Genomic DNA, 26,711 nt, shown 5'->3' with positions numbered 1-26,711 from the left:
AGTAATACATATTTTTTTTATAACTCTCACTCACTCTCTATATAACTTAGGGTTTTTGGAAAACTCTCTCTCTCTCTCTCTCTCTCTCTCTCTCTCTCTCTCTCTCTCTCTCTCTCTCTCTCTCTCTCTTTCCTAAGCCTTTTAGATCGCTCATGAGTGCTCTTCGATCCTCTCTCCCTTTTCCTGGCACGTAGGCCATAAATTCTTAGTGGATTTAAGCGACTAGGTTATGAGGTTTCGAAGGTTTTAGGCAGTTTCTTTAGGAATAGGTAAGGGGATTAAGTTATGTCAGGTTTTTATTGAATCTAAACCAATTAAACTGAAGTATTTTGTTATAGGAATACTATGTGTGACTTTTGGGTGAATCGGGTTTATGAAAATGCCAATTTTTATGGTTATGTAATTGGGGAAAAATCAACGGGAGTAGAGTAATCATCTCCGTTTTCTTAAAAATCATATAATTAAATAAAACTAAAACCTTGAGATGATTATATCCTTGTTTTCAATAAATTATACTTTTTCGGACTATTTGTTATATTATGGTGTATTACTCAAATAAGTGTGGCATGAGATTGATGTTTTGGTTTAAATGAAATTGTTGGTTTCTTTTTGAAATGTGGAAAGCTACGACTTCAAATTGCTTTCACGAAATGTGGAAAATGATATGTCGGTTTAATACTGACGGATTGATATGTCGATTTAACACCGAGGGTTTGATATGCCGATTTAGTACTGAGGGTTTTGATATGCCGGTTTAATACCGAGGGAATATGATATGTCGGTTTTATACCGAGTAATGAATGAGCTATAAAAATACTGAATTGCTTTGCATGTCTTATGAAATGAAACTCGGTTACAGTTTTTATTACTTAAATTGCATGATATGGTTTAAGAACCCTGAGTACCGGTTGTATTGTGAGCACGGTACCGTTGCTAGTGAGTTATTTGGCCAAGTGCAACCACACTGCAATGGAAGTGTAGGGGGTTTTAGCCGGTTGGCCAGCGAAGAGTTGTTGTACCTTCCCTAGGGTCTAAACCAGGACGTGGTAAGGTAATCGAACCTGCACAGAGCTTGCAAATGCCTGCAAATGTACTTGCAGATGGTTACTTTGACTTTATTTGGGCTAATCACCTAGGCTAAGTCCAGTCTTCAGGCTGCCCAACCCGTCATGGGAGTTAATCATGTCGTTTGTCCCAGGGGGTGTCTTCTACGCATATATGTGAATTTATGTAAATAGGGTTATCTATTAATCGAATTGGTTTATACTACGGGAATGAATGTGTATTTTCAACTGTATTAGTGTGAGTACAATTCTGCAAATGCTATTTTTGATTAAATGGAGAAATGAATATTTTCTGATTCTACTAAAACTCATGTTGGCCACAACCTAATATTAACTTAATCCATTTTACCGAGAGGTGTTTCACCCCAATGATAATTTTACTTTTCAGAAGGTACCAGGAATAGTGCTTAGCAAGCTAAAGGGGCCGAGCTTAGTTATCTAGTAGTAGAAGTAATTGGTTTGTATGGACTAATATAGTTTTTGTTCATTTTTTGGTTTGTAATATAGGTATTTGGTGATCTCTCTATATGACTGTAGTTTATAACTCTAGTAATGTATTTGAGGATGTTTAAATTATTTTCGTTGCTTTTAAGTGAGGATTATGGTATCAGGAATACATATATTACTAAAGTAGCACCTTGGGCCCCATATGGCGGGTCAAGGCATTACAGGTATTATTAGAGCCTAGGTTTGTTAGGTTCTGCAGACTTTGATGGTTGATGATTACTAGAGTATAGGTTGAGATAAGATAAGGATAAGAGTTGGTAGGTTTGGTTGGGTTTTGGCATGGAAGCTTAGAGGTGGAGATCCTTTGATGGTCTTCTATGTTTTTCCTAGAATGGTGATTTCAGGAAAACCATGGTAAATCCGTCGATGATTTCGTTTCTAGGTTAAGAGATTGAAAATTGGAAATCTAAGTGGGATGTTAGGTTGGTTAGTATGTGTGTGGTACTGGTGTCATGATTAGAGGTTGACACTTTGAAATGTCTAAGGGTATGTGAGCAAAGGGGTAGTATGGTTTGCAGGAGGCAAACCGTTGATGGTTTCCTATGGGAAACACGAACCGTCAACAGGTTTCTCCAAAAAGAGGCTCTCTATATTTCAGGTTTTCTGTCAACAATTTTGGGCCCCTCTATTAAAATAAAAATAAAAACCGTAGACTATTTTGTGGCAGAACCGTATGAATGGATTTTTAACCTGAGAACTCATATGTTATATTAACTTCTTCGTTCAATATTTGCACCAAACGTGGTAAATGTGGAAGTTCTAAGCCTATTTCTATACTATCTTCAGGATGGATTACAGGGGAAAGGACATTGATGTCAGAGGGGATAATCATGTGGAGACATCCAATGAGGAGGATGTCGATGCCTCGGCAATGCTGCGGGGTATAGCGAAACATGTTAGGAAGGAGATCTAGAGGGACTCTAGAGGAGAGGATCAACCACCAGTTGATCGGGGCTGCACATTCGAGCAGTTTACTTAGAGGAGTCCACCGACATTTGCAAGAGGAGTAGAACCAACTGCAACTGAGGATTGGTTTCAAGAGATAGAGGAAATGCTGGGTGTGCTGCATTGCACAGATGAGTAGAAGGTGCAGTACACTACTTTTAAATTGGTTGGGGAGGCTAAATGATGGTGGAAAGTGGTAAAGATGGTGGAGAAATAGTGGCTAGGACTTTCGGTTATTACCTAGAGCTGCTTTAAGGAGTTCTTCTTTGACGGGTATTTCCCCACTACCACCCAAGAAATTAAGGCGGAAGAATTCCTAAATCTGAATCAGGGGCCATGATCGTACAGTAGTACACGACCAAGTTTGTGGAGTTACCTCACTTTGCCCCACACATGGTCCTGGATGAGCCGAAGAAGGCCTGGAGGTTTGAGAAAGGTTTGAGGCAATGATTATGTGCACAGATGGTGGCATTTATGAAGTAGTGGACAAGGCCATGCCAGTGGAGGCTAGTATTTAGGAGAGTGAGGGGATAGCGAACTAGAGGAAGTGACCCCTACCATATGGGTTTCAAACCAGCACCAGTCATGGATCATGAAGGAGGCCTAGTAATTTCGCGGGCCAGCGACAGGAGATGGGACATTGAGCCCATTAGGGGGATTTATCACGTTCAACGTATCTTAGATGCCATCAGAGGCATTGGGGCGAATGAATGGTTGGATCAGTTAGCTACTTCCGGTGCGGTAGGGCTGGACATATGGCATGGGACTATCGTGTGACATTGAATAACGTCACCCCATGGCATCAGTATTGAGGAGGTAATCAGGCGCTATGCGGTTGTATTACTTGACTCCAGGCGACGTCGAGAATGCGGGAGATGTGGTAACAACTAACATTTATGTGCTTTCAAATAAAGATATTGTGTTATTTAACTCATGAGTGACACATTCTTTTGTATCTCAGGGATTTATCAAATTATGTAGGGTAGAGACTCAGCTATTAAATGCCGAGTTAGCGGTGGTCACATCAATAGGATCATTTGTAGGGTGTAGTAAGGTGATAAGAGGTTACCCAGTGGAGATTCAGGGGAGAATGCTTCCTGCTAGTTTGATTTTTTGTTACATGCATGGTTTTAATGTCATTTTGGGGATGGACTAGCTAGCATCTAGTTACATGAGTATTGATTTCCATAGGAAGGAGGCAGCGTTTAGACCTCTTGGGGAGTAGGAGTTTAAATTTGTAGGGTCATGTGTGCGCTCTGCACCACAGATTCTTTCAGCTATTCAAAAAAAGAGGCTACTTCTAAAGGGATGCCAGGGGTACCTAGCGTTTGTGAAAAAAGCACCGAGGGAGGAACTTAAGCTAAAGAATATTCTTGTGGTAAGGGAGTTCTCGGATTTTTTTCCTGAGGACTTACTAGGATGGCCTCTTGATCGCGAGGTTGAGTTTGCCATTGATTTAATTCCAGGATGACACTAATTTCCAAGGCTCCATAAAGAACGGCTTCGGCTAAATTAAAGGAGTTAAAGGAACAACTACAGGAGCTACTTGACAAGGAGTTTATGAGACTAAGAATATCACCTTGGAGAGCGCCAGTGTGGTTTGTAAAGAAGAAAGATGGGTTGATGAGGATGTGCATCGCCTATAGGGAAATCAATAAAGTGACAGTAAAGAACAAGTACATGTTACCCCGTATTGATGACCTATTTGACCAGCTATAAGGCACACAAATTTTCTCCAAGATCGATCTGCAATCCGGGTATCATTAGGCGAAAGTTAAATTAGAGGATGTACCAAATATAGCTTTCGGCATTAGGTATGTCCATTACGAATTTCTAGTTATGCCTTTTGGTTTGACCAATGCTCTTATAGCATTCATGGACCTAATGAACAGGGTGTTCCATGAGTACTTAAATCAGTTCGTAGTTATGTTCATCAAGGACATCCTGATTTATTCGAGGAGCCCTATAGAGTGTGAAGCTCATTAGAGTCTAGTACTTTAGGTACTTAGAGAAAAGAAGTTTTTTGCCAAATTTAAGAAATGTAAATTCTAGTTGCAACAAGTTGCATTTCTAGGACATGTAGTGTCCAAGGAAGGTGATTCAGTAGACCCGAGAAAAATAGAGGCGGTAGTTAATTGGGCAAGGCCGAAGAACATGCAAGAGGTTAGAAGTTTCTTGGGTCTGGTAGGGTACTATTGCTGGTTTGTAAAGGAATTTTCTAGACTATCAAGTCTTTTAACACGACTTATGAGGATAAACATGAAGTTTGAGTGGACTGGTGAGTGTGAGCAGAGCTTTCAAGAATTGAAGGAGTGACTAGTCACTGCCACAATTTTGACCATTCCATTAGGAGATGGTGGATTCGTAATCTACAGTAACACATCTCAGAAATGACTCGGGCATGTCTTAATGCAGTAGGGAAGAGTCATCGTGTACGCTTCTCACCAACTCAAGGAGTACGAGAAGAACTATCCCATGCATGACATGGAATTGGCAGTAGTGGATTATGCATTAAAGATCTAGAGGCACTACCTATACGGTGAAAAGTGTGAGATCTTTACTGATCATAAGAGTCTTAGGTACATTTTCACCAAGAAGGAGCTGAATATGAGGCAGCGAAGATGACTTGAGTTGATAAAGGACTATGACTATACCATCAGTTACCACCTAGGAAAGGCTAATGTTGTAGCTGATGTTTTGAGTCGGAACTCAGTGGATGCATCAGTGATAGCAGTTGGAATGCAGCATCAGATCGGGGTAGACCTAGAAAGATCGGGTGTGGAGTTAGTGGAAGGAAATCATCGGGTGTTCATTTCTAGCCTGGTTATCCAATCAACTTTATAGGAAAGAATTAAAGCCGCTTAGATGAAAGATGCAGAGTTGATGGAAATTGTGGAGAAAGTACAGAGTGGACAACCAAAAGAATTTAATGTCTCGGACGAGGGAAAGCTAAGATTTCACGCCAAACTATGTGTACCTAATAATGCAGAGATTAAAAGGATAATTTTGGAAGAGGCTCATCGCTCTCTCTATACTGTTTATTCAGGAAGCACAAAGATGTATAAAGATTTGTGAGAATATTTTTGGTGAAGCAATATGAAGAGAGAGATTGACCAGTTTGTGGAACAATGTTTGACATGCCAGCAAGTGAAAGCGGAGAACCAGAGGGCAGTGGGATCACTACAACCACTTGGTATTCCTAAGTGGAAATGGGAGCATATCTCTATGGACTTCGTAACGAGGTTGCCTTGAGCGGTGCATGGACAAAATGCTATATAGGTAATAGTGGATCATCTGACTAAGATCACGCACTTTGTTCCCATTAAAGTTAGTTACTCCATGGATAGGCAGGCAGAGCTATATGTACAGGAGATAGTCCGACTTCATGGTATCCCGGTTTCAATAGTATCCGATCAAGATCCACGGTTTACCTCTCGGTTTTGGAAGAGTTTGCAGGAAGCCTTAGGATCTAAACTTACTTTCAGTACTGCTTTTCACCCACAAACTGATGGGCAGACAAAGTGAATAATTCAGATGCTAGAGGATATGTTGTGGGCTTGTGTGCTAGATTTTGGAGGTAGTTGATCCGATTTTTGCCACTGGTGGAATTTGCCTATAATAACAACTATCAGGCTAGTATCGAGATGGCACCATATGAAGCTTTGTATGGTCGCAAGTGCCGATTTCCACTGTATTGGGATAAGTTCGGTGAATGGTAGATTTTAGGACTAGAACTTGTGCAGCAAACTTCTGAGAAGATCAAACTCATCAAGGATAGGATTAGAACAGCTCAGAGTCGGCAAAAGAGTTATGTTGATACTTGTTGACGGGAGCTAGATTTTGAGGTGGATGATATGATATTTTTTAGGATTGCTCCAATGAAAGGGGTGATGAGATTTGGGAAGAATGGTAAGTTGAGCCTTAGGTACATTGGGTCATTTGAGATTCTGGAGAGAATTGGTCCAATTGTCTACCGAGTGGCGTTACCCCCAGCTTTGTTTAGGGTTCATGATGTTTTTCACATGTCAGTGTTGAGGAAGTACATCCCAAATCCTTCGCACGTGATAAGCTATGAATTCTTAGAAGTCAGAGATACCTTATCCTATGAGGAAGTACCAATTCAAATTTTAGATCGAAAAATACAAGAACTGCGTACTAAGGAAATATCGTTAGTAAAGGTACTTTGGCATAATCATGCAGTGGAGGAAGTTTCATGGGAATTAGAAATGGAAATACATCAGAAGTATCCATAGCTATTCAAAGAGGCTCAACATTAAACAGGTAGATATGATAGTAGGTAAGTGTTTGGTTTTGTATATATATATAAGGTGTTTAAAGTACGTTTACTTAGTTATCTGTCATTTTTTATTTTAGTAAATGGATGGTCTTTGGGAGAGTTTAGTATAGGTATTATAATCTTTCGAGACATTGTGTGTAACCACGGTATTCCTCCACCATAAGTTAGGGTATTTAATAAACTTGGGATGAGGCTGCTGTGTGGGTGGCCACCAGCTCTTCCTAGAGTCATATTAGCATATCAATGATAATCCAATGGATGTGATGAAGTAATTTAGCGAATTTCGAGGGAGAAATTTTTATAAGGAGGGGAGAATGTAGTAACCCAAACTAAGAAAATATAAGAAATAAATAAAAGGAAAGAGAAATGGAAAGAAAAGAGGGAAGTTGGTTTGGAACAACACCAAAACGTCGACGATTTCAAGGAGTTTAGAAAATCCGCCGATGGTTTTATTGCAGGCAAACTATCGAGAGTATTTTTGGTTTGGCAGATAGCCAAACCGTCGATGGTTTCCTGCAGGCTGAGTTACTTAAAGGCTAAGTAATACATTTTTTTTATAACTCTCACTCACTCACTCTCTCTAGCTTAGGGTTTTTGGAAGACTCTCTCTCTCTCTCTCTCTCTCTCCTAAGCCTTCCGGATCACTCATGAGTGCTCCTCGATCCTCTCCCCCTCTTCCTAGCACGTAGGCCATAAATCCTTAGCAAATTCGAGCAGCTAGGTTCTAAGGTTTCGAAGGATTTAGGCAGTTTCTTCAAGAACAGGTAAGGAGATTAAGTTATGTCAGGTTTTTATTGAATCCAAACCGATTAAACTGAAGTATTTTGTTATCAGAATACTATGTGCGACTTTTGGGTGAATTGGGTTTATGAAAGTGCCGATTTTGATGGTTACATATTTGGGGAAAAATCAATGGGAGTAGGGTAATCATCTGTGTTCTCTTAAAAATCATATAATTGAATTAAACTAAAACCTAGAGATGATTATATTCTTGTTTTCAATAAATTATACTTTTCTGGACTATTTGTTATATTATGGTGTTTTACTCAAATAAGTGTGGCATGAGAATGATGTTTTGGTTTAAATGAAATTGTCGGTTTCTTTTTGAAACGTGGAAAGCTATGGCTTCAAATTGCTTTCAGGAAATGTGGAAAATGATATGTCAAATTAATATCGAGGGTTTGATATGCCAGTTTAATACCGACGATTTGATATGTCGGTTTAGTACTGAGGGTTTTGATATGCCGGTTTAATATCAAGGGATTATGATATGTCGGTTTTATATCGAGGAATGAATGAGTTTTGAAAATACAGAATTACTTTGAATGTCTTATGAAATGAAACCGGGTTATAGTTTTTATTACTTAAATTGCATGATATGATTTAGGAACCCTGAGGACCGGTCGTATTGTGAGCACGATACCATTGCTAGTGAGTTATTTGGCCAGGTGCAACCACATTGTAGTGGAAGTGTAGGGGGTTTTAGACGATTGTCCTGCGAAGAGTTGTTGTAACTTCCCTAGGGTTTCTACCTGGATGTGGTAAGGCAATCGGACTTATAGCAGAGCTTGCAGATGCCCGAGAACATACTTGCAGATGGTTACTTTGACTTTGTTTACAATGATCACCCAGGCTAAGTTCAGCCTTCGGGCCGCATAACCTGTCATGGGGGTTAATCATATCATTTGTCCAAGGGGGTGTCTTCTACGCATATATGTGAATTTATGTAAATAGTGTTATCTATTAATCGAACTAGTTTATACTATGAGAATGAATGTGTATTTTCAAGTGTATAGGTGTGAGTACGATTCTGCAAATGCTATTTTTGATTAAATAGAGAAATGAATATTTTCTGATTCTACTAAAACTCATGTTGGCCACACCCTAATATTAACTTAATCTGTCTTACTGAGAGATGTCTCATCCTAATAATCGTTTGACTTTTCAGGAGGTACCAGGGATTGTGGTTAGCAGGCTAAAGGAGCTAAGCTTAGTTATCTAGTAATAGTAGTAGTAAGTTGTTTGTACGGATTGAGATAGTTTTCTTTCATTTTCTGGTTTGTAATATGGGTATTTGGAGATCTCTATGTATGACAATAGTTTAGAACTTTGGTAATGTATTTGAGGATGTTTAAATTGTTTATGCTGCTTTTATATGAGGATTATGGTATCAGGAATACAGATATTACTAAAGTAACACCCCGGGCCCCATGTGGCAGGTCGGGGCATTACAATAAAAACTAACACTTTGTATTTTAGTTATTCATCACAAGTGCTTAATCTCTCTTGCTCTCTAATCTTGTGTGATTCATTCCTTGAGAGAATAGTGTGAGGATTGTATTGTATTTAATATCAGCTCATTTGTGGAGCATTCTTTTGTAGACCCAACTTCTTGCAAAGGTTTTTTGTGAACAGTTTTTTGTAAGGTTCTTTGTGAACCGTTTGGTGAAGATTCTTGGTGAACCGACTTGCAAGGCATCTTGGTGATCCTTGTGGCTCTTGGTGAGCTGGTAGGGATTTATTCCCAAGTGTAGGGATCTGTTCCAAAGTTATAAAGCTTCTCTACTGGTGAAGGAGTTCCTTAGTGGATTGTGGAATCCTTGAGTTGGTCTCAAGGCATGGACGTAAGCTTGGTGCCGAACCACGTTAAAATACTGGTGTTAAGCTTTCTCTCCTTATACTCTTTATTATTTGTCTTGTGCATGATTTACATTTGATATATTATGATATAATTGCTTGAATCTTGCCAAGAGTTTTATTTTATAAAGAAAGCCCAATATACGCAAAAGAGTCTATTGACCCCCCTCTGACTCTATATACTCCTGAGCAGATGAGTGGTATCCAAGCATACCACACTTTCAAAGAGCCTAAATAACTCATTAAATATCACTCTCACTTAAGCTCAAGTTAGTTAGATTTATAGAAATACAAAACCAAATTAGATTATGAAATAAAATAAAACTCGGTGCCATGGGAGGAGATAGAGATAAATATTGTTGATTCTAGCAAGAACATGGACATAAAATGAGCGAGTGCTAAAATCTAAAAATAAGAAAGAACAAGTGATTGTGTGAATATTTTTGGTAGGTATGTGGATGGAAATCAATATTTTAATAGTAGTATTATAAACGAGCTAGAACTAATAGATAACTGACTTATTATTGACATTATCCATGCTTCCTCGAAAGGAATAGTTATAGAACAAAGAGAAATTCTTTAAAGTGGGAAGTTAGAAGAATGCATGAAGGAAGAATTGAGGTTTATCAACGAGATGTGTGTGTTATATAACATCATCAGAGTGAAATTCAGGTTCTAACTATAAACAACCAATATGCTAAAGGAGAATAACCAAACTAGAAGGCTACATGGATAGATAAATTCAATTCAATTGAGCCAGTTGTCAATGTAAAGGAATGGATAGTTTGGTTTGGTCTAAGCTAAAAAGCCTTAGGATCAAAGTTGAACTAATTTCCCAAAGTCAATGCTAATGTTTTCACATTGTTAGCTAGAAATGTACGAAATTTATGCCTAAATGTAATCTTTCATGCATTCAATATAAATAAAAATCTTGACTCATTAAGTAGAAGAAAAGGAACCAAGTCTAGGACATAACCCAAGAAATCATTGAAAAGCAAAGAGTATAATCAAAGCCAAGTTTATTAAGAATGTAATGACCCTAGATGACCAAAATTTGCAATAATTAGGAAGGTTAATTCTATGTGGAGAATCTATATTAACTTAACTAATCTTGATAATGATTGCACTAAGGATAGATTTTCATTGCCCCTAATAGATCACATATTGATACTACCATGTGTAGCTAACTACTAACATTTATGGATCCCTATTTAGGAACGAACAAATGAAAAGCACCCATCTAATCAAGAGATGAATTCTATCATTACAAATGAGGGGATACACTGTTAGGAAATAAGGACATTTAAATTTAAGATAGAAGGGCCTACTAGTGGTTGGATATTAAAATATTCGACGATGTAATCAACTACAGTATAGAAATAGGTGTTGATCACATACTAGAAAAAATCTAAAAGGTTGATGCATCTATATAGACTTTGAGGAGTCATTTTAGTATGTAAGGAAGTATTTGACTAAACTAAATCCAAAAAATGTTGTTTGAGTATCATATAGTAATTTTTTGGGGGTTTATAGTAATTTATCAGAGGTTTGAGGCCAATTTGACAAAAATACAACCCTCTATATAGATGACATGCCTTAAAGAGACTAAGAGAAGTTTAGAGATTAATTGTTAGAGTAGGAAATTTATGTCAATCTTTTAAAAAGTCAATGAAAATTGATGTGTCTCTTATTATTCATCAATTTGAAAAATTTAAATGGATAAGTTAATTTCAGCAGACATTTGATGATATAATGAAATATGCTAAATTTCCACTTTTCCCAATCAAGCTTAAGGTAGTAGATAAGTCATTTCTCTATGTAGTAATAGTCTTTGATAGCATTGCCAGTCTAATTATGACCTGAGAGGAGGCTAAAATCTTGAAGTCAATCTAATACACTGTTAAAGCCTTTAGTAGGTTAGACAAAAGATATTCATGGGCATAAAATAAAATGGTTACTCACTTTTACTTTTAGCATGGATGTTACAGACTTAATTTTATAATCATATTCAAACAATTTTATTCAATTGGATAATATCCTCAAATTTTACTCCTATTTAAAGGGTATGAGGGCTTTAAAAAAAATATTCTTGATTCCAATTTCAGCCTTGGTGGATAAAAGGATTTACTATAGGCTTGTTGTAAAATCATATTCCTTAACGAAGGGGTGAAAGAATACAGGAGAAGACATATTCCCCAAATTAAAACCCCACAATGAGAAAGTAAATATGCGAACTTTTTTGTCCCCTAGGGGACATCCTACTTATTAAAGCTTGGGATTTCCATGTTGGAGCCATTAAGCTCAAATCATGGGAGGGATCTTATTGTAGAGCCAAAGTGTCATGAGCTGAACTTGTTTTAGGCATTATGTTTGTATGTGATCACTTGTATTGTGTATATAGGACGGGTAGCCATCATGTAAATAACAATACATATTTTTTATTCTTTGGGTGAGAAAATGCCTTAGTGTAAAATAGGAGTATGACTCAGTCAGCTTTATGTTTCTTAATGCTAGAGTAAGAATAACATATGAAAGGTGAGGGTTCACTAGTCATTGTAAAACTTACTAGCATTTGTAATTATGTTTAGCCTAATCTTCTATATCACTAAAAGCACGTTGCTTATGAAGGTGTCAAGAAAGAGTTACATTGCTTTAGTTTTCCTTATGATTCTTGTCTATTTGCATACTAGTTTATTGTTTTTGCTTACTTTGAATTTGATGGTTGTAAGTGAGTTCTTGTGATAAACTATGGTATGCCTTTTGCTAACTAGTTAAGAAAAAGTAATATAGCTTGTGCAACACAACCCTTCTGAAGGTGTGAAATGTTTGGCCTATGAAAGTTGGCATTAGAGCTTGATTAATTACTTTGTGAATTTGATTGCCTTTATATTAGGGGATTATGCAAAGAAATTAGTGAAAGACCATGCTAACCAATACCAAGATAATTAAGGCACTAGAGGCGTAGGTTGAGACAACCAATAATATGGCCATGGATATGGTCAAACATGTTGAACATTGATGTATTGGAGGGATCACAAAAAGATCAACAAGGTTCTATTTATGAAAATGTTTAGAGGAATTTTATGCTATAGTGGAAGCATTACAGATCCAAATGGGGAGTCTTAATGTGAAGATGAAAATGATGGTTCATTTTGTAGAGAATTCTAACTCTATAGGGGTAGAGTGTGGAAAAGAGAAGGTACCAAATCTTGAGCATATGGGGATGCCCTTGAAACTAAGGATATTAAGAAATTTTATTGACATGGAGCAATACTTTTTTTTTTTTTTGGCAAGGATAAACTCAAGGAGGTGAAAGTATGTATGTCAATTATATACTTGAGTGGTGATGCTAAGTTGTCATAACATAGCAACTATGATGATATATATTATAAGTGATCTATGGATAGTTAGGTAGACTTGAAAAGAGAGTTAAAGACCCAATTCTTTTATGAAAATGTTGAATACAATGCTTGACTTAAATTGCAAGACCTTAAAGACATCAATACAATTAAAAAGTAAGTGAAACAATTCTCTGCTTTGATGCTAGATATCTGGGACATGTTAGAAAATGATAAGTTGTTCTATTTTATGGAGGAGTTGAAATCATGGGCGAGGAAAGAACTTCATCGAAAAAGAGTTTAAGACTTGCCTACTACACAAGCTACCACAGAACGCTTGACTAGCTATGTTGGAGAGAGTTTCATAATGTTTACAAAGAGTGGCATACTGGGGGAACTGACACCAAGGCATCAAATTCAAAGGATGCTTTTCCACCTTGATTTTTTAACAAGAAGTGGTAAAGGTAAGCTAGCTTGCTTCTTATGCGAGGCTCTCATAAGGTTGCTAATTGCCTTTTCAAGTCATTACTCAATGCCTTGTTGACTTTTATTGTGGAGAGTGCACAAGGAGATGATGGGGATGAGGAAGAAACCTTGAGGATAGGTGTATTGTGGTTACTCAATGTGTTGGAGAGGTGGGGAAAAAAGCCTAACACTATCCATGAAAAAAGGGTTAATATTTGTGGATCTACATATCAATGGAAAGAGCATATGAGCTATAGTGAATATGAGGGCTATCCATAACTTTGTCTCACAGATAGTAGCATATAGACTCAACTTGAACTTGGAGGAGGACTCGGGATGCATTAAAGTGGATAATTCCACAACTTGGCCTACTTTAGAAGTAGCCAAGTGAATGATTGTGAAGCTTGGACAATAAGCCGGACATGCAAATTTCATAGCTATGTCAATGGACGATTTCCATATGATACTTGAAAAGGAATTTTTAAGGAAGACTAAAGTAGTACTGATGTCATTTTCTATATCCCTTTATTTGATAAGCGATCACACTTGCATGGTGCAATATGTTATGAAAAAAGGACTACAGGAAGTTCTTTTGAGCTATGTAACTCAAGAAGAGGTTGAGAAGAGATGAATAGACATATATTGCGACATTGGTGGTGAATGAAAAGGTAGGCCAAGATTGGGCCCCTACTGCAATCCAAGATGTGTTGGATGAACATAAAGTTGTTATATAGAATAAGTTACTGGATAACTTGCCTCCATGATAGGGTGTGGGGCATAAGATCGAGTTGTTATTGGGGAAAAAAGCATTATTGTAAAGAGCTACACTAGATGGGGCCTTTAGAGTTAGTGGAGTTAAGGAAGCAACTTAATGAATTATTGGAAGTGGGTTATATATGTCCTTCCAAAACATCGTTCAAAGCATCATTGCTGTTTTAGAGGAAATATGATGGGAGCATGTAGATGCATGTGGAGTACTACATAGTTAACAAAGTTACTATGTGGAACAAGTATATTTCACGGATTGTTGATTTTCTTGATTAGTTTGGTTCGCCAAACTTAATCAAGGTTAGGCTATTATCTGATGAGGATAATTGATGGTGATGAGTCGAAGACTATTTGAGCAATGTGATATAGGGCGTATGAATTCTAGGTGATGCCCTTTGCGTTGATGAATGTGCTAGTGACATTTTGCATATTGATGACCTAGATATTTCATAAGTACTTCAACAAGTATGTTGCGATGTATTTGGATGACATTGTGGTTTACAATTCCATTTTGGAGAAAATGAGGAGCATCCAAGGAAGGTTTCTAATAGGCTAAAGGAGAACAACCTTTATGTGAATAGGGAGAAGTCTTTTTTCTTAAAGGAGCATCAAATTCCTTGGTCTTATGGTTGAACATGGTTAAATTTAAATGGATATGGAGAAGGTGAGAACTATTCACGATTGTAAGATCCTAATGACAGTGAAGGAGTTGCATTCCTTTTTTGGACTCACCAATTATTATTGGAAGTTCATGGAGAGATACTCAAAGAGAATTGCCCCATTAACAAAACTGTTAAAGAAGGCATTATGCTTGCCTTTAATCGTTTGTCTGTGTGCATGTGATGGGTAACCATAATGGAAATAGTAGTATAGGTTTTGTTCTTTGGGTAAGAATTAGTGTAAAATGGGAGTATGAATCCTTGGTTTATTTATCTTTCCTAGTGCTAGAGCTATAATAGCGTTGAAAACTCTTTAAGAGAGGGTGAGTGTTAATTAGTCATTGTAAAACTTATTAGCATTTGTAAAATTCATGGAGGTGTTAAGAATGAATTTCATTTTTTTATTGTTTACTATGTAACTCTTGTTTACTACTACTTACTTTGCATGTGATGGTTGTGAATGTGTTCTTGTGGTAAACCATGATATACTTTCGATTTACTAGTTAAGCAAGAGTGCTCCTATAGCTAGTGCTACAGGCCCTTCGCAAGGTTGAAGTGTTCAGTTTGTGATAGTAAGCCTAGTGTGGGCTTCCAATAGACCAAATATGTGTGCGCACACATATATGAGCTTCGTTCATAACGTATACCATGCCACTGATTTGAACCTAAGTTGGAGTTGACTCTTTTTATTAACACCAATCCCTGGCATTTTTTGAAAGTGGAGTTTATCTTTGATAGTTATTGGATTGCAATTAAAGAATGTATTATGCCTTTGTGTTGTAGGAAGGTTATTAGTAAAGCAATAAGGCATTGTTACTTGGAGTTTGAAGACAATTCTCATTTTAGCCTAAACTATACTATGATACACTTTTTAGTTCTCATCTAAAAATTTTTATTGACTTGGTAATATCTACTTCTATGCGCCAAAGGTGGGGAACATATAATTCACTGTCAAGATTTATATTTAATTTTTATATATAGAGAATCTCAAACATCTACTTCTATGAAAATAGGAGGAATTTTGATCATAACCCATTGAAGATTTGGTTTCATAGAAATTTGCATCGGTATGGTCCTTCTCCCTTCAGGTATCATAATATGTGGAGCACTCATTAGTTTTTTAAGTCTTGCATAGAGAAAGCCTGGAGGGAGGAATCCCATGACACGGGTTTAGTTAGACTTGCTGCTAAATTGAAGCATACGAAAGTTGCAATCCGAAACTGGAACAAGCAGGTATTTGGACATGTGTATCAGAACATTAAAAATATGGAGGAAAGTATGGGGGTTCTAGAGGCTCAACTTCAGGAAGGGAATTCGCAAGAAATTGAGGAAGATTTCTTCTTTTCTAAACTCGAGTTGGAAGCTTGGGAAAAGAGGGAGGAGATTCGTATTTCTCAGCTAGCCAAAAAGAAGTGATTGGAGGCGGGGGATAATAATACAAAGTTCTTTCATGCATTTGTGAACTAAAAGAGGAAGAAGGCTATGATTCATTCATTGAAGCTTCCGAATGGAGAAGTGTTGGATTCTATGGAGGCCGTTCTTGAGGGTGCAGTAAGGTATTTTCAAACTTTCTCAATAGGTGCAGGACCCAGTCGAACAGCTTACCTTGATGATATTATATCTCCTATGGTTTTTGAAGAGGAGAATATTGCTCTTTGTCATGTTTTCCCCGAGCTGGAGGTAAGGGATGTTATTCTTTCTGTCCCGAGAAATAGTAGCCCAAGTCTGAATGGTTTTAGTTCAGCTTTTTTCCATGATTGTTGGGATATTGTAAAAGAAGAAGTGATTGATGCAACTAGAGATTTTTTTTGTAAGGTCTCCTCTTCCTAGATTTTATTCTGCATCTTACATTGTTCTAATCCCAAAAGTTCAAAATCCTCAGAGTTTTGACAAGTTCAGGCCTATTAGTCTTTGTAGTGTTATCTACAAAATTTTTTCAAAAATTATTGTTGCAAAGATGATGGTTTATTGTCTACATTGATTTCTCTACAGCAGGAAGCTTTCATTCCCGGTAGAAGTATATTTGAAAATATTACATTGGTATAAGAAATGGTTCATTCTTTGCATAAGAAATCTAATGGTGGAAATGTAATGATCAAAGTAGACATGGCTAAGGCTTATGATAGGGTCGTTTGAGATTTTTGAAACTTGGTTATGAAAAGCCTTGGATTCTCCTAGAGATTCCGTGGTTTAGTGGCGGAATGTGTTTCCTCTCCTTGGTTCTCCATAATGATGAATGACACTTATAAAGATTTCTTTAAACCTTCTTGAGGGCTTCACCAAGGAGACCCTCCATCTCCTTAACTGTTTATTATTTTATAGGAAGTTCTTTCTCGACTTCTAGAGAAAAGTTTTATGGAGAATAAGATAGGGGCTTGCTATCATCTTCGTGGTGTGCGCCTTTGGTATCTCACCTACTTTATGTGAATGACATTCTTATTTTTGCCATTAGTAAAAGAAGTTTCATTCGAATGCTTATCAAGACTCTTAAGAAATATGAGAATTGGTCTAGCCAAATGATAAATAAAGACAAGTCAAGTATTTTTTTTGTCAAAGAGAATTGCTTATGCTCGGAAGCGATCCTTGTTAAGGATGACTGGTTTTGCGGAAGGAGGGTTCCCTGCTGCATACTTGGGCGTTCCTTTGGTATCGGGTTGTCTTACAGCCCGTATTTTAGATCTTCTAGTTGCTAAATTGAGGAAAAAGATAGCGGGTTGGAAATTTAAGCTTTTATCTCAAGGGGGCCACCTAGTTTTAATTAAGCATGTATTATCATCAGTGGCAGTTTATCAATTGAATGTAATTGACATTCCTAATATTGTCTTCACAAAGTTAAATTCTATGTTATTGATTTTTCTTTTTTTTGGAGTAGAGTAAATGATAAAAGAAAAAGGAAATGGTGTTCCTGGCCTAATTTATGTAAGCATGTCTGTGAGGGTGGTTTGGGTATTACGGATTTTTAGGAAGTAAAAAAATCATTGCATATGAAGTTTGTGTGGAGATTGTTAACTATGGATAATCTGTGGACTCAATTCTTTAAAGCCAAGTATTTGAATAATAAACATCACTTGAGAGAAATAAAGCTAGATAAAGGAACCAAATTTTGGAGATCGATTGTTTGTGTGATACCTCAAGTATTAGAGCATGTTCATGTTCAAATTAAAGGAGGGTTAGCCTCTTTTTGGTTTGATTGATGGTTAGCCTCCGGTCCCGCCCTTTAAGCTAAGGTTCAGGAAATCAGAAATCATAAGCTACAAACACGAGATTGTTGGGATAGAGATGGGTGGAATGTTGATTTATTAGTGGATCTGTTGGGTGAAGAATAGGCTGAGGAAGTAATGAACTCTACTATTTCTTGCAAGGAGGGTCCAGATATAGTGATTTGGGAACCTTCAACAAATGGGATATTTACCACAGCAAGTGCTTGGGAAATCATAAGGGAGTGTAAAGAGGAATTCTTTGTTTCAAAATGGATCTGGCAGCCTATGTTGCCAAAATGGGTTTCAATTTGTATGTGAAAGTCTTGGTTCACTTGTCTTCCAATTGATACTCGTATTCAAGAAGTAGGTGTTCAGATGACCTCTCGGTGTGATTGTTGTTCAAATGCCAATATTGAATCTCTAGACCATGTGTTTTGCACGGGATCTTTTGCTTAGGAGGTATCGAAACAAGCAGCAATGGCGTTGGGTGTTAGTTGTAAGGAAATGAATACTTGGAAAGACAGAGTTAATTTCTAGTTTAGTTGTGTAAGATGGGCCTCGCAGTTAGGCATTTTGGTAGGTCTCAAACCTAGTCTCATCATTTGGAGACTTTGGACTCGTCGATGTAGAGCCAGGATGGAATCAACTCATGATTCGGTGAGAACTGTGTGGTTTGATATTAAATATTGGCTGAGATCTATTTCAGATAAGTTAACTAAATGTGCACCTGCTTCTTACATGGATATTGCAGTCCTTTGTGCTTTGGATATTGAAGTAAAAAATGTGAGGGTTCGTCTTCCTCGTGTAGTCAGATGGTGTAAACCTGTGATAAGTTGGGTTAAGTTGAATGTGATGGAAGCTGTAGAGGTAACCCAGGTAATTGTGGTGGTGGAGGCGTGATAAGAGATGAAAGAGGATTATTTAAAGCAGCTTTTTCCTCATTACTGGGTTATGGAACCAATAATATGGCTGAATTGAAAGCGATTATTATAGGAATTAATCTGTGCAAAGATCTCGGATTTGATCAAATGGAGATTGCCTGTGACTCTGCTTTTTTGGTTCAGTGGATTAATTCTGGGAAGTGTTCGACTTGGAACTTATGAAAATTGTGGGAAGAGCTTGTGTTAGCATTGAGAGACATACATTACAAAGTGGAACATGTTTACAGGGAGGTGAATCAAAGTGCGAACTTCTTTTCCAAATAGGGTGAATTTGGTATATCTCGATCATATAGTTGTCAGGATGAGCTTCCATAGCAAGTCAGGGGAATGAATGATTGGATTTGTTGGGATTTCCTTCCTTGAGCTCGTGATGCTTTGTGCTCGTGTTTGTGAAGGTTGTAGTTGTTGGTTTATTCCTCGAGATCTTCTAGATTTTTTTTTTTCCACTTATGGTTGTTTAGTTCTTATTTATTTGTTTGGTTGTTGGTCATTGGTTTATTAGTTTTGAATAAGTTGGTTAAGTTAGTTGGAACCACAGTATTCCTCTGCCATAAGTGAGAGGTTTTCTAATAAAGATAGGAGGTGGCACCCTCTTTTCCCAAAAAACAAAAAATCTACTTCTATGCACCAAAAGTAGGGAGCATATAAGTCACCATCAAGCTTTAAGTTTAATTTTTTTATATAAAGAACCCCAAACTTTAAAAGACAATCCATTACTACAACTGTTCAAACTAAAGACTTCAATAGTTATTGATGAAACAACTTCCTATTCCTAAGATCTCAAAGGCTATCAATATAATGAACCATAATGTCAAACGGTAATGAACATCTCTAAGCTGACCATATAATGATACAACAACAAGCAATCTATAGTAAAAGCTCATAACATTCAACATAAATTAAGATAAGGAGCTATGTAAATGGGCTAACCAAAAACTTAGGGTCATGATAATTGTATTTCCAAAATAGGAATTAAAGTACTCCTTTAGTACAACAATTGGATGCCTAGTCTATTGAGTTTAGGTGTCAGCTCAATAATTTGACCCTCTTTCTCACTTTTATTCTCTTCCATCACAACCATATCAATAATTTGATTAGAAGGAGTGGGTTAGTTGTTTGCCTTCTTATTATTATTTTTTAATTGAAAAATGAAAGATCATTTTAGTTCATCTTGACTTCCTCGAGGGACGATAATCAACAACTTCATCTATTTTGCCATGACATTCTCTATCCATCTACCTTCTTAGCCTCAAAATTAGCACAAAACAACTTCTTTTTAAGGGAGAGAGTCATGCACTAAGTAGGTTAGTTTCTATTATTCTGTAAAATGGTCACATTTGATCATACAACTAAGTCTTACTTCTTTAATGTTCATTCGTGTAATACTTCCATTATGTCCACCTAGGTGAAAATTTTAAACAATTCAACTACATATACACCTGATAGTATAAAACTCAAGGAAGTCCAAAAAATTCACACGTAGAAGTTGATGAATAGTTTTTCCTAATTGACCTTGGACCCTTATTTTCTCAATCATTTTTACATCCTTGGATAAAATGATTCTCTTTAGAGTAGTCTTTGCACCCCTCCAATATTACCATCCCATCAGTTCAACATATAGATTTGTGTCAAACTTAAAGAAGGTGGACATTGATAAGAAAAAGGAGTGGTAGATTTGACCTTAAGTTTGCTAAAAGTGGAAAAGAGTATGTATTGGTTTCTATCTTCTTTTTTCTTTGTACTTATCGGTTTATTTTCCTGCCATCAAGGCATTCCTGCATTCGTTTTTTTGAATGCCATTTTTGGTTTCCTTTCATTTAGTCCTTTGCTTTGGAAGAATCCCTTAAAAACAAGGCTGGGGTTGAATTTCTTTAAGATGTATGAGTAAGGGATAAATAAATAAGGGAGTATATCAAAATAGTGAATAAGGAATGCATCAAAGCAATAAATAAGAATATATTTAACACAACCACCATACATTACAAGGAGGGGACACTCAAATTAAAGACATGTCTTGGATAAAATAGGATTAAATATATAAGATTTCTTATACACCAAATTAGGCATAAGAGACTAAATTCATCGTTGTCAAGTTTTCCTAATTCTTATTCTACCTAGGGTATAAAGCATCACTGATAAAGCATCTTTTGATTGATTTTGTTGTGCTATAGAAGAAAGATGCTCAATCAGCGATGCTTTGCACCCTAGGTAGAATAGGAATAACATGATTTTTCTTATTTCTAAGAGGAATGGATATTATAGTTACAAAATATTTCATAAAGTTCAAACTTTTATAGATAATCAAGACTAATTATTTTGACTTGGATAAGTTTAAATTTTACCAATTTTCATGTATGATTTAATTAAATTTTTATGAGAAACATTATTAACTTTTCATATATACATCAATGTGATTTTGAACTAACTTCTTCAAAGTTTACTGAGATATTTGTGTTCATTATCAACATGGTTTTGAGAGATGTTTTGTGTGTGTGTGTGTGTGTGTGTGTGTGAGAGAGAGAGAGAGAGAGAGAGAGAGAGAGAGAGAAGTTTTTGTGCTTATATTTTTTGCTTTATGAGTAAAAAATAATAATATTTAACTTACAAGTCTCTTTGTGGTTTTAACTAGTTAGAGAGCTCATCCTCAAAACCTAGGTATCAAGGAGAGAGAGTTAAGATGATCTTATACTGGTTTAAGACTACCCACAGAAGCGATGTAGGACACACCAACACTCCCCCTCGAGCCCATGGGAGGGAATGAGGCAAGGAGGAGTCAAGCAACCCAAGGCTCAACTCTGATGCCAAGTTAAAGAGCTCATCCTTAAAACCTCGATATCAAATAGAGAGAGTTAAGAGAATCTTATACTGGCATGAAACTATTCACAAAGGCGATATGAGATTGGACGCATACCAACATAATTAACAATAAAATCTTTTGATATACATTTTTAGTGTGTTTTATAAGATGAAAGTATATTTATATTTGTTTCTTAAAAAATAATATTTCTATTCACTTATATATTACACATACACACACAGATATATATATATATATATATATATATATATATAAAATAATTCGAACAATTTTCTTAATACAAAGGAATTGTAGCAAACACATACCGTCTCTGTTTGCAATTTATTACAACTCCATAACGTATAAAAAATCAGTAGTCATTGTTCTTTGTCTTCAACGGAATCATTATAAGTTTCATATTGCACTTTTGTAGTTATTATCATACTTAATAAAAACAACTGTTGTCATTGCCGTTGTTGTTTACGGTAATCTTCCTCTTCATCTCTCTATTTCTTTTTCATATCCTCCCCAGCGATAACATGATGTTTTTGAATTTATTAATGTAAGAGCCAAAAACAAGAAAATAGGTTTGGAATGGGAACTTCACCTGCACTTGCTCTTGAAGAAACCTTATGTATCCAAGTGCTTCTAATAACACCGATGCAGTGTCCGTCTAAAATAAGCGTAAAAAATTTTCATCAAAATCTTCACTCATTAATTTATTTCGAAAGATCGATGATTAGGTTCATTAAAAGTTTTACTCATTGTTTAATTAACCTTTCCAAACGGTGACACAATTTGTTGAAGAGTTGAAATCCTGTCTCCAAGCTTTACTTTTGGAGCCTGCAACTGGACAGTACACACACACACACACACACATATATATATATGAAAACAGATTGTTGCAACTGATCACGCATAGAAAATGCAGACAGATTCGATTGAAGGAAAATACCTCTACCGATGAAACTGCGGAGATCCCATGTTTTGGCTTCTTTAGAGCAATCTCTGAACTGTGTTCAGATCGTTTCTTCTTTGCTTCATTTGTGATTAGATGCCCTTTTCCGTTGTTTCTTGTCTGCATGAACACCAGGGTACATTGGTTAGTTTTGTTATATAATAAATCTTATGATGGAATTAATTTAATATTCAAATAAAAGAGACATGCTTTGTTGAAATTTAGCAAAAAGGTGCAGAGATCAATTCAAAATTTTACTCCTTGAGCATGGAAAAAAACGACAAGGATTGACTTTTTACGAGATTATAAAATCCTAACTTTTCTCATGGACTTGCCTTCATATTTGACAAAAAGCAAGCCTAGCAGGTTAATAAGTATTATATCAAAAATTGAATGTTAAAGGATTTTTTAAAATCTCAAAGTTCTTTCATGTCTTTTTTTTTTTTTTTTTTCAAAATTTAAGAAATGCTATGTCATTCTTGAAACTTGAGAAGTGGTTAACATCTTTTTGCCAAATCTTGGCGATGGTTAGTTTCGTTTGTCCTTGATGTTTACATATATATATGTGTGTGTGTGTGTGTGTGTGTGTGTGTGTGTGTGTAATGTTGTTTAGAGAAAAGAAAAAGCAGCTATCTTCCCAAAACTTTTATGAATTAAGGAAGACACAGGCCAAGGTGAGCCTCATGTCTGGATGTGAGACTCAGCCCGTGTCTTCCCAGAATGCTCTTGAAACTCAAGTTTTAGAGCCCTACTTGTGTTCCGAAAAAGAAAATATAAGTTCAGGCAAGGTTAAAAGATGAAGACATGCACAAATGGGAATAAATATGATAAAAATGAAACAAAATCCTCTCTCAGAAAAAGGGAAAAAAGAAAGAATACTGAGGAATAGAGTAGCTTACACGAGAATTAGAATTTGTTTGGAGTGTTTGCTTCTTAAAATAAGATGAACCTGACGATTTTTGACAGGGTTTGGTCGACAAACAAGGACCCAATAATGGTTTGCTCAATTTGCTACTAAAGGAGACAACCTCAGAAAAGTTTCTTGCATTTACAGTGCAGAGCAAGTCATTCATTCCGTAATAGCATCCACTGTTCTGTCCCACTACTACAGAGCTACGGGGCGCTTCAATCTTTCTGTGTTCATTCTGATCAAGCACTTCTATTTCATGACCATAACACGAAAACAGGCCAGAATTTTTATTTGGTTCAGTGAAAATTGGTGTCTCATGACAAATATCAGGTGGTGAATAGTGATGATCCATGGAGGAGCTCAAATATAGATTGTATGGTTGGTGCTGCAACTGGGGATTGACTTGTGGGTCTGGTGGGGCAATGGACCAGTTGCACACCAAATTAGAGAACCTGGTTTGCCTTTCACTTTCTGCAGTCAAGTTTTCTAAATCGTTGGAACAGGTGGAGCCAGAGAATTCCCAACTGTTGTCCAGTTTCTTCAAGTAGTCAGTGGCAGGTTGGTGCATCCGTGTTGATAAGTTCTTGGGCGCAGAGAGAGCATGGAGTAAGTTCTCTCCAACACCTTGGCTGTCTTGCAGTTCTCTATTACTTTCAACACCTGATCTGCAACAGGCTTAATTTCACTGTTTAGTCATTTATATATGTCTTCGTGGAATATGAAGAGTAAAAGCACCACCTTAAAGGCATGGTACTAGCACTAACTACGCATTGCGCAGTATGAAATAGCTCATCCATGAGATTTAACGGGTTATGGTAGATGAAAATTTCAAAGGGAAGAATAATTCTTCTTTGCACTCATAGATGCATGCACGCTCCCACTAGAGTTAGTGCTCCCTTTTCTCTTTATTCTCTTTTTAAAAGATTCTTCTTCCACTGAACTCAATAACATAAAAATCAAAATGGGTATCAACAACTAGAAAAAATAAAATAAAATAAGGGAAAAAAAAAAAAAAAGGAGAATAAGAGAGCTAGAGCTTCTTTTCGTGAAACGTACTTATCTCCAAATGTTTTTTCATTTAATTAATCTGTCAATTTTTTAAATGTTTAGAACATAGGAATTAACTTACAGGAGAACCTGGCTCCAAAGATGATCACTAGCAGAAGCAGTTTCTGCAATCAACTGATCATTAGAGGAATCGACGCTTAGGCCGGAGTGATTGGAAGCGTTCGTGAAAGGGGTAGAAATGGAAGCATCCTCTTCGCATTTAGAAGAGTGGGAACTAGGGTAACTGCGAGGAGGCTGCCACGGGCTGGAATTGTTCCAAGAAGAGAGAGAGCTTGAATGGAGATCCCACCAGGTGTGTGTAGAAGAAGAGGTCGCAACAGAGCTTTCAGTGCATTCATCTGCCATGCTACCTCTGGTGGCAGGGGAGTTAAGATGGATTTCCTAAATTTTCTTTCCGCAGGGACTTTGGGGAGGTTTTGGGAATAATCAAGGAATATATACATGCGTGGTGGTGAGTTACTTTTGGGGGGCTGTACTATCAACTATGGTGGAGACAATAAAATATGCAGCACGAGTTTTCCACTGAAGTTCGTGGGCAATTATTATAGGCAACATAAGGGTTTGGCGATATTGGTGGAATTGTGTATATGAATGAATACGCCTCTCTCTCTCTCTCTCTCTCTCTCTCTCATGCATGTACAGCACACGCCCTGTTATACGCCACCCATTTTGATATGCGCTAGATGGTGGTTGGTATTATCGTATTGTGCAGAGTGATGATTCAGAATTTGAATCCCACGGAGTTTTGAGTCCCGTGGCTTGGATAAGTCATCAAGTCTAAAGTTGAAATCCGATGTAAAACACCTGCAAAATAAAGCCCGTAAAAAAAAAAAATGTTCCACCTTTGTTAATTTTTGCTTACTAGCATAAACAATCTATGTAACCATGTGAGATCGAGTGCTGTGAACTTTTGAGTGCGCCATATGTGGTCTGGATTACACAATTGATATGAGGTAATTCATCTATTATTCAAATAACCTTTTTCACCCCTCCCTATGAGTCTTTCAATGTTGAAATCCTAATTTTTAACAGTTGGAATGTTTCCTATGAAACTTGCAAGCTTTTCCTTGTTATAATAATAATAATGTAAATTGCTCTTTCATGTATATAGGCATTTGATAAGTCACATAATTTAGACTTCTTAAGGCATGAGTCTATTTAAGGAAATATATAGGCATTGATTTTAAGGTGTGCCTGGTATAGTGATTTTTTGAACCTTATGTTTCTTTAGTATGAGTGTTAAAGCAATACATTTGTAAGCAACTAGTTTTGTTTGAGTTATTTTTGAGACAGCAAATTTTTATTTATTTTTATTTTTTATTTTACTATAACACAATTTCTTGTGGTCCATTTTTACTTTTCCTTCTTAGACTTGTTTGATCAAACAATTTTTACATCCAACTCTTGTTTCTATGATTTCGAAAAGTAATTAAAATTGATGTCAAGTGAAGGTCCATGGAAACTAGTCCCATATATGGAATTTCTTGATTTCCAAAGCACACAATTTCTTTGCAAAAATTACCTCAATTTGAGAATGTCAATTTTTGGTGCAAATACCTTTCTAAGTGATGGAGATTTTGATGGGGAGATGGTAAAAATAGAATGTTTGGGATCTCACGCCAACACCTAAGCGATAGTACCTTAGAAGATGGGGAAAATAGAAAAGGAGTCATAGAAAATATAGAAATTGTAGAACAAGGATAGATGAATAAGGTGATAATATTTAGATTAGAAGTGATAAAGAGTGGGAGGGGGGGGGGGGGGGGAAGGGAAAGAGAGAATAGAGTTAGAGGTGACTAGAGCTCAAGAAAACAAATAGAAAGAGAAAAAATAAAACAGGGGCAAATTGTGTGAATGTTCGGAGGGGGATATCAATTGCACTTTATTACATGCCTATTTGTAGGCAACTTGGTCAATTGTATTCTCATTTAAGGGAGTGTATTGTCATATCTTTTTCTTTGTTAATTGAAATTCAAATGTACACTTTCCTCAAAATAGCGGTCGAATCCCAAAGATTTTTCCATTATTATAATTTTAAATCCCATATCTCATAAATTGACTTTCAATCTTGCAATCTTTCACAAAGTCTTATCAGCACAATCTCTACTCGATTCTAGTACTTGGAACTTGTGAACCCTAATATACATGTGGATATTT

The 26,711-nt window shown here is 36.6% G+C and overlaps 1 protein-coding gene across 1 annotated transcript in view; it reads right to left on the bottom strand.

Annotated features, from left to right (window-relative positions):
* The window catches only part of LOC131153366 (transcription factor bHLH111), a 32,853-nt gene extending 7,744 nt beyond the window's left edge, over positions 1-25,109 (bottom strand). Inside the window, exons 1-5 of the mRNA XM_058105637.1 lie at positions 24,616-25,109; positions 23,476-24,151; positions 22,574-22,696; positions 22,396-22,467; positions 22,226-22,291 (exon numbers count right to left, since the gene is read on the bottom strand). Of these exons, the coding sequence (XP_057961620.1) occupies positions 22,226-22,291; positions 22,396-22,467; positions 22,574-22,696; positions 23,476-24,151; positions 24,616-24,899 (1,221 nt within the window). The 5' untranslated portion in view covers positions 24,900-25,109. The remainder of the gene's footprint in view (positions 1-22,225; positions 22,292-22,395; positions 22,468-22,573; positions 22,697-23,475; positions 24,152-24,615) is intronic.
* Between the last annotated feature and the right edge of the window lie 1,602 nt (positions 25,110-26,711).

Source organism: Malania oleifera, chromosome 4 (genome assembly GCF_029873635.1).
Source record: "Malania oleifera isolate guangnan ecotype guangnan chromosome 4, ASM2987363v1, whole genome shotgun sequence".
In the NCBI taxonomy this organism is placed as follows: domain Eukaryota; kingdom Viridiplantae; phylum Streptophyta; class Magnoliopsida; order Santalales; family Ximeniaceae; genus Malania; species Malania oleifera.
Note: the sequence above shows the minus strand (reverse complement) of the source record. Positions and strands in the feature narration are given on the sequence as shown.